This window comes from Rhinopithecus roxellana, chromosome 1 (genome assembly GCF_007565055.1).
Source record: "Rhinopithecus roxellana isolate Shanxi Qingling chromosome 1, ASM756505v1, whole genome shotgun sequence".
NCBI classification, from domain to species: Eukaryota; Metazoa; Chordata; class Mammalia; order Primates; family Cercopithecidae; genus Rhinopithecus; species Rhinopithecus roxellana.
Window position 1 is genome coordinate 119,330,872 of NC_044549.1, and position 8,530 is coordinate 119,339,401.

Consider the following 8,530-nt stretch of genomic DNA (forward strand, 5'->3'; position numbering starts at 1 on the left):
TTAGCACACACTGATTGGTAAATTGCATTCCTATAATGAAACTTTCTTAGTTGAGCTGTACATCATATAGCATAGAAAAGCAATCCTCAGTCTTATTTTGTTTCAGAACTTTGTGATATGCCTGTTTTTGAGAATTCCAGAGCCAAGAGTAATGGCATGTGGTTTAAGCTCCATGACACATTGGACTATGAATGCTATGATGGATATGAAAACAGATATGGAAACACCACAGGTTCCATAGTGTGTGGTGAAGATGGCTGGTCGCATTTGCCAACATGCTATAGTAAGTATTTTATTCAAGTATTTCTTTTTACTAGAATTAAACAAATAAAAACATACATATGTATATCTACATATACATGTAGTCCTCATTTGAGTGTGAATTACCTTGAAACTTAAAAAAAACCAAGATTGAAAATGCAAATGTCTTCCTAAGACATCAAATAAGATACAGTTAAGAGTATATAAAAAGCTTTATTCAGAAAGTTTCCAATAAAACTGTTGATTTTTCCCTACATATAAAATATTCTTTTTTTCAGATTCTTCAGAAAAGTGTGGGCCTCCTCCACCTATTAGCGATGGAGATACCAAGTCCTTTCCGCAAAAAGTGTATCTGCCACAGTCAACAGTCGAGTACCAATGCCAGTCCTACTATGAACTTCAGGGTTCTCAATATGTAACATGTAGTAATGGAGAGTGGTCAGAGCCACCAAGATGCATAAGTAAGTTCTTAATATTCTAGATTCTGAGAAAATCAGAGTAATAAGTTTGATACGTGCTTATTGATACCAGAATTTTTATGGATTATTACCCTAGAACTGTGTTCACAAACAGCTATTCTGCTGAATGTTTGCCTTTCAGATCTTAATATATGTGTATAAACTTGGAAAATTCCATGTAAACAATGACCAAGTTTCTTTTTTAAAACAGGAATGTTGTCCTGGGACGGTGGTTTATGCCTGTAGTCCCAGCACTTTGGGAGGCCGAGGCAGGCAGATCACAAGGTCAGGAGTTTGAGACCAGCCTGACCAACATAGTGAACTCGTCTCTACAAAAAATACAAAAATTTGCCAGGCATACTGGCACGTGCCTGTAATCCCAGCTACTCAGGAGGATGAGGCAGGAGAATCACTTGAACCCGGCAAGCAGAGCTTGCAATGAGCTGAAATCACGTCACTGCACTCCAGCCTGGGCGACAGAGCAAGACTCCATCTCAAAAAAAGAAAAAGTAAAGAAAAGCAAAAGAGAGAGAAAAAAAAAAAAAAACAAGAATGTTCAGAGTCTGCAATTTGTTAATGAATACAATGATTCTTCAAGAACAACATCTGTTTATTATGCACATATGAAATGCAGCATCTCAGTTTAACACCAGTGATCGTTTTCACATTATTAACACTTAGGTGAAGAGTTTTCAAACAGTTTTTTTTTGTTTGTTTTTTGTTTTTTTTTTTTTTTTTGAGACGGAGTCTCGCTCTGTCACCCAGGCTGGAGTGCAGTGGCCAGATCTCAGCTCACTGCAAGCTCCGCCTCCCGGGTTCACGCCATTCTCCTGCCTCAGCCTCCCGAGTAGCTGGGACTACAGGCGCCGCCACCTCGCCCGGCTAGTTTTTTGTATTTTTAGTAGAGATGGGGTTTCAACGTGTTAGCCAGGATGGTCTCGATCTCCTGACCTCGTGATCCGCCCGTCTCGGCCTCCCAAAGGGCTGGGATTACAGGCTTGAGCCACCGCGCCCGGCCTCAAACAGTTTTGAAAACACTGTTTCAAAAAACCATGAACTATTAAATCCTACTTGAAAACGTGAAATTCTTCCTGATAGAACACATACCTGGTTAACCTGAGAAGTTCTTTCTCTGATTATTATTCTTACTTATATTTTATCAGTATTCCTAGCAAGCAAGAAAGAAATTAATGGACACTTCAGCCATTTCCATAACCCAATGCGTTTCCATTTTTACCTTATTCTCCTCTTCCCTTATACCAGAATCAAAATGAATACACTAAAAACTCCTTGAGTCTGTAATATAGGTATACTCTCAGAATTTTGTCCCACAAATCCTATGAACTTAAAACAACACAATTCAAAATAAGAGCCACAATAATTACGGCAACAACAAGAAAACCTAAAAGAAAGTTTGCCACAAGTTTCCTCTAGCCTATGAGGTAGAGCCCTGTGATACCCATTAGGCCTTGCATATCTGATAACCTATTCCTATGACAGCTCTTAAACTGTAAGTTCATGAGTTTTTCAAGTGCTCAAGTTCCTAAGTACAGGATGATACAAGCAATTATTTTATGTGATGTGACTCATTTCCTTTATTTTGATGCTATGCTACCTTTTACCTTTCATATTGACTGAAGACATTGATATTTTGGCTGATCCTAAAATGGGCTAAACCTAATTTTTGTCCCCTATTTATGTATCCACTTCTGTAGATGATCATGTCCAAGTTTGAGCTCCAAACTATGCAAGTGGCAAGACTGCAGAGGAAAATTAGTATCCTCAAATCAAAATAGTTTACAAGTATCTTCAAACTTGATTTCATAGAAAAGTGTTAGGTTTCAGAGATAAATTCTGAGTCTTAAATTTGATTGACGATATGGACACTCCTAAGATGCGTTTCACAGCAAAAGCATTACCTCTTCTCACAGTCAAGAACAGGAAAGGATTATAATTATCTGAAGATATAAGATCAGTTCCATGATACAAGCAAGACTTTCTGTCTTCAAAACTAAAGAAGCAAAGAGCATTCAAGCAGAGAATTCTAGGGAAAAAGGCAACCTTATGGAAAATATTACATATACATATGACATATTAAAGCAATGAGGAAAACTTTCCCGGGAGGCAGGAAACTTTAGAAAGTTTTGGAAAATATGTTTGGAGAAATATTTAGAGTTTGAATAATATTTATTTTTGAATCATAAGCAGCCCCTGAATGTATTGAAGAGCTCTTAAAAATTTTTGGATTTCAGAAGTGCTATGTAGTATGTTAAGAAATTTATTTAAGTAAGTGCTTGAAAGATGTATTAAAATATGATTTGGGGAAATTTCTAAAGAAATACTAATGTTAATAAGGGCTAAACTAGAATGCAGAATACTTGAGTCAAAAGAAGAGATAGATGAGTGAATGATATCTTTAAGAACTGAAATTTTTATCAGGTAAGAATTAAGTTTAATACCTAGGGTATGGGTTGACAGGTGCAGCAAACCACCATGGCACACATTTACCTATATAACAAACCTGCACATCCTGCACATGCACATGTACCCTGGAACTTAAAAATATATATATAAATGTTTTTAAAAAAGAATTTTATAAAAGAAAACCCATATGTGGAAGTAACATTATCTTACCAATTTTACAGATAAAGGCATAGTGAGATAGAGTAATTTGTCCATAATCATGTAGGGATTCAAATTAACTCTTGTGTGCTTGTCCTTGCCTCTCTTTAAAATAGAAAATGAAGATGACAGGGATGGATGATGGTGATATATAGAGAGATAATTGATAGATATTGAGGTATACTTATGTATGTATATATATAGAGAGAGTTTCATTTTAATAGATGACTGTTAGAAAGATTATAGCTTTCTGCCACATTTTCTTAATCCAGTCTGTCACAGATGGACATTTGGGTTGATTCCAAGTCTTTGCTATTGTGAATAGAGCCACAATAAACATACGTGTGCATGTGTCTTTGTAGTAGAATAATTTATAATCCTTTGGGTATATACCCAGTAGTGGGATGGCTGGGTCATATGGTACACCATGGAATACTATGCAGCCATAAAAAAGGATGAGTTTGCGTCCTTTGTAGGGACATGGATGCAGCTGGAAACCATCATTCTTAGCAAACTATCACAAGAACAGAAAACCAAACACCGCATGTTCTCACTCATAGGTGGGAACTGAACAATGAGATCACTTGGACTCGGGAAGGGGAACATCACACACTGGGGCCTATCATGGGGAGGGGGGAGGGGGGAGGGATTGCATTGGGAAGTTATACATGATATAAATGATGAATTGATGGGTGCTGACGAGTTGATGGGTGCAGCACACCAACATGGCACAAGTATACATATGTAACAAACCTGCACGTTATGCACATGTACTCTAGAACTTGAAGTATAATAAAAATAAATAAATTTAAAAAAAAAGAAAAACATAATAGATGATTACAGTTTTTAATTATTAAAAAAAAGAACTTACATTCTAGTGGAAAGGGAAGACAAAAGAATAAGTAAAAGCTAATAAACAGATACTATTTTAGGTGATGATAAGATCTTTTCTAAAGAAGAGAAAGTAAGGGGGATTGGGTGATCCTCAAAGGGCTCACAGATTGGTCACATTTGGTTTTTGTTTTTAGTTTTCTGAGACAGGGTTTCATTCTGTCACCTAGGTTGGAGTGCAATGGCACCATCTTGGCTCACTGTGACCTCAAACTTCTGGTCTCAAGAAATCCTTCCGCTTCGGTCTCTTGAGTAGCTGGGACTACAGGTGTGTGCCACCACGCCTGAGTGATTTTTTTTTTTTTTCTATTTTCTATAGAGATAGGGTCTGTCTGTATTTCCCAGGTTGGTTTCAAACGTCTAAGCTCAAGCAATCCCACTGCCTTGGCCTCCCGAAGTGCTGGAATTACAGGCATGAGCCACTGCACCCAACCAGATTGGTGACATTTGAATAGAGGCTACTTCATAAAAATGAAAGGACAAATTGCTAAATGAATATCCAGTCAGAAGGGATTACAGCTAGCCTTCCATATCCGAGGGATTACAGCTAGCCTTCCATATCCGAGGGATTACAGCTAGCCTTCCATATCCGAGGGATTACAGCTAGCCTTCCATATCCGAGGGATTACAGCTAGCCTTCCATATCCGAGGGTTCTTCATCTAGAGAGTCCATATCCACGAACCCAACCGACTACAGAAAATATTTGGAAAAAGAAAAAAATAATAATTAAAAAATAAAAATAATACAGATTAAAAAACAGTATAGGCTGAGTGTGGTGGCTCATGCCTGTAGTCCCAGAACTTTGGGAGGCCGAGGTGGGTAGATCATTTGAGGTCAGGAGTTCGACACCAGAGTGGCCAACATGGTGAAGTCCCGTCTCTGCTAAAATGCAAAAATTGACTGGGCATGGTCATGCATGCCTGTGGTCCCAGCTGCTTGGGAGGCTGGGGCAGGAGAATCGCTTGAACCCGGGAGGCAGTGGTTGAAGTGGGCCGGGATCACACTACTGCACTCCAGCCTGGGCAACAGAGTAAGACGCCATCTCTAAATAAATAAGTAAATAAATGAAACAAAACAATACAGTAAATCAAGTGCAGTGGCATGCATCTATAATCCCAGCTACTCAGGAAATTGAGTCAGGAGGATTGCTTGAGCCCAGGGGTTTGAGTCCAGTCTGAGCAACATAGCAAGACCTTGTCTCTAAAAAATAAAAATAAATAAATAAATGAACTTAAATACATTTTGAAATTTTAAAAAATCAATACACTGGCCAGGCGGGGTGGCTCACGTCTATAGTCCCAGCACTTTGGGAGGCCGAGGCGGGCAGAATACCTGAGGTCAGGAGTTCAAGACCAGCCTGGCCAACATGGTGAAGCCCTGTCTCTACTAAAAACACGGAAATTAGCCAGGTGTGGTGGCGGGCGTCTGTGACCCCGGCTACTTGAGCCAGGTGAATCGCTTGAACCTGGGAGGCGGAGGTTACAGTGAGCTGAGATTGTGCCACTGCACTCCAGCCTGGGGGACAGGGCAAGACTCCCTCTTGAAAAAAAAAGGAGAGAGAAGAAAAACAACTATTTACATTGTATTAGGTATTAGAAGTAATCTATAGATGTTTTAAAGTATATGAGAGGGTGTGCATAGGTCATATGCAAATAGTGTGCCATTTATGTAAGGGACTTGAGCATCTATGCCTTTTGGTACCCAGGAATTTCCTGGCACGAATTCCTAGCAGATGCTGAGCAAGGGACAACTGTATTTCCAATTAGGGAGATAGTCAAGATTTTACAAAAGTGGTAGTATTTGAGTTGGCCCTTGTAAGAATTTTGAGTGAAGACTCATTGAAAGGGCCAATCCAGATAAAAGGAAGAGTGTGAACTGAAGCTGGAAAGTGCATCCTATGTTCAGGAGATGACCATCAATTTCTTTTTTTTTTTTTTTTTTTTTTTTTTTTGAGACGGAGTCTGGCTCTGTCGCCCAGGCTGGAGTGCAGTGGCCGGATCTCGGCTCACTGCAAGCTCTGCCTCCCGGGTTTACGCCGTTCTCCTGCCTCAGCCTCCCGAGTGGCTGGAACTGCAGGCGCCCGCCACCTCGCCCGGCTAGTTTTTTGTATTTTTTGGTAGAGACGGGGTTTCAGCGTGTTGGCCAGGATGGTCTCGATCTCCTGACCTCGTGATCCGCCTGTCTTGGCCTCCCAAAGTGCTGGGACCGCAGGCTCGAGCCACCGCACCCGGCCTATCAATTTCTTTAAATAGAGACAAATGGGGTCAGAGAGTTGCAGTCTTTGAATACCATATTACCATCTGAACTTCATTCTCTAGTCTTTGGGGAGTCATCGAAGGTTTATAAGCAGGAGTGTGACATATCCGAAATTGTGCTTTAAAAAAAAAAAAATCACTTTTTTTTTTCTGGAGACAGAGTCTCCCTCTGTCACCCAGGCTGGAGTGCAGTGGTGTGATCTCGGTTCACTGCGGCCTCCACTTCCCGGGTTTGGGCGGTTCTCCTGCCTCAGCCTCCCGAGTGGCTGGGATTACAGGCATGTGCCACCACGCCCAGCTAATTTTTGTATTTTTAATAGAGACAGGGCTCATGCCTGTAATCCCAGCACTTCGGGAGGTGGAGGCAGGTGGATCACGAGGTCAGGAGTTTGAGACCAGCCTGGACAAAAATCAGCTTTTATAGAATGGATTGGCGGCAAGAACACCCAGTTAGAAGCCTATTGTAATAGTCCAAGTGAAAGGTAATAAGACACAGAGTGGAAATAAATAGGAGGATATATATGAAGACAGGCTCACCATGACTTGATTTTTTAACAAATTGCAGGGGCCAAAAGAAAGGAAATAGACAAAGATACTGAGCCAAGATGTTTGGGAAGATCTTAATGTCATTAACAGAGAAAATCACAAGGGGAAAAAAGCAGGTTTGGGAGTACAGGCATATCTTGGAGACATTGCAGGTTCAGTTCCAGATCACCATAATAAAGTGAATATCACCATAAAGCAAATTGTTTGAAATTTTTGGTTTCCCAGTGCATTAAAAAAGCTATGTGTTTACACTGAAAAAAAAAAAAAAAAAAAGAAAAAAAAAAAGAGAAAGATTATAGCTTTCTATAGTTCTGTTTCTACATCGTGGGCATAAGAGAAAAATAGAAACATAGAATTAAACTAGCAAAATGTGAGTACATTTGGAGTGTCTGTAGTCATGGCTGGTTGAATAGAGGGGAAAGGAGGATAAATAACCAAGACTCCAACAGAACATGTTAGCATAATCCTTTTTAATATGAAGTCACTAAGGTGGACATAGCATGTTTTAGGGAAGAAGAGTTCAGAACGGTTCTAGAGAAAGACTGCCAGGGTCCACGTTTATCACCCTCACCTGATGATCTCTGCTGTGACATTGGGGAAGTGCAACTGAACTTACTATATTTGTAAAATGCTAAAGTCAGTATGTAGCACAAGTTAATAACTATTAACTATTTGGATTATTTCATAATTTTATTTTATCCTAAAGTGTTCATTAGGATGCATTTTATTTGGTCATGAAAGGGAAGATTATGATTGTTAATTGTTTTTTTTCTGCTTTCAGATCCATGTATAATAACTGAAGAAAACATGAATAAAAATAACATACAGTTAAAAGGAAAAAGTGACAGAAACTATTATGCAAAAACAGGGGATATCATTGAATTTATGTGCAAATTGGGATATAATGCAAATACATCAATTCTATCATTTCAAGCAGTGTGTTGGGAAGGGATACTGGAATATCCCAGATGCGAATAAGGCAGCATTGTTACCCTAAATGTATGTCCAGCTTCCACTTCTCACTCTTGTAGTCTCAAAGCTTGCAAAGATAGCTTCTGATATTGTTGTAATTTCTATTTTATTTCAAAGAAAATTAAAATAATATAATAGTTTCAATTTGCAACTTAATATGTTTTCAAAAATATGTTAAAACAAACTAAATTATTGCTTATGCTTGTACTAAAATAATAAAAACTAGCCTTATATTGGACTTCTTATCATTGAATTAGTAAGTATAGAAACAAATAACTGAATGACTTTCTGCATATTGTATAGTATACCTAGACATAGAAACAAAATGACTTTAGACTTTATTTGGGGAAGTAACAATAGCATAAAATTAGATATTAAAGTTGTAAGTGAAAATAAACACACTATAGTATTCCCTTATTGCAGCCATGGTCCTCTAGATGCCGTTAACCAAATAGGGCCATTTTTATTAAAAGTAGTGTTTCCTGTCAAACACTGACATTACATCATTATCATGATTTAAAGGA

At 38.8% G+C, this 8,530-nt stretch overlaps 1 protein-coding gene across 1 annotated transcript in view; it reads left to right on the plus strand.

Moving 5' to 3' along the window:
* CFHR4 (complement factor H related 4) overlaps positions 1–8,237 on the plus strand; it is a 39,380-nt gene extending 31,143 nt beyond the window's left edge. Inside the window, exons 11-13 of the mRNA XM_030929656.1 lie at positions 107–283; positions 540–722; positions 7,816–8,237. Of these exons, the coding sequence (XP_030785516.1) occupies positions 107–283; positions 540–722; positions 7,816–8,012 (557 nt within the window). The 3' untranslated portion in view covers positions 8,013–8,237. The remainder of the gene's footprint in view (positions 1–106; positions 284–539; positions 723–7,815) is intronic.
* The last annotated feature ends 293 nt before the right edge of the window (positions 8,238–8,530 follow it).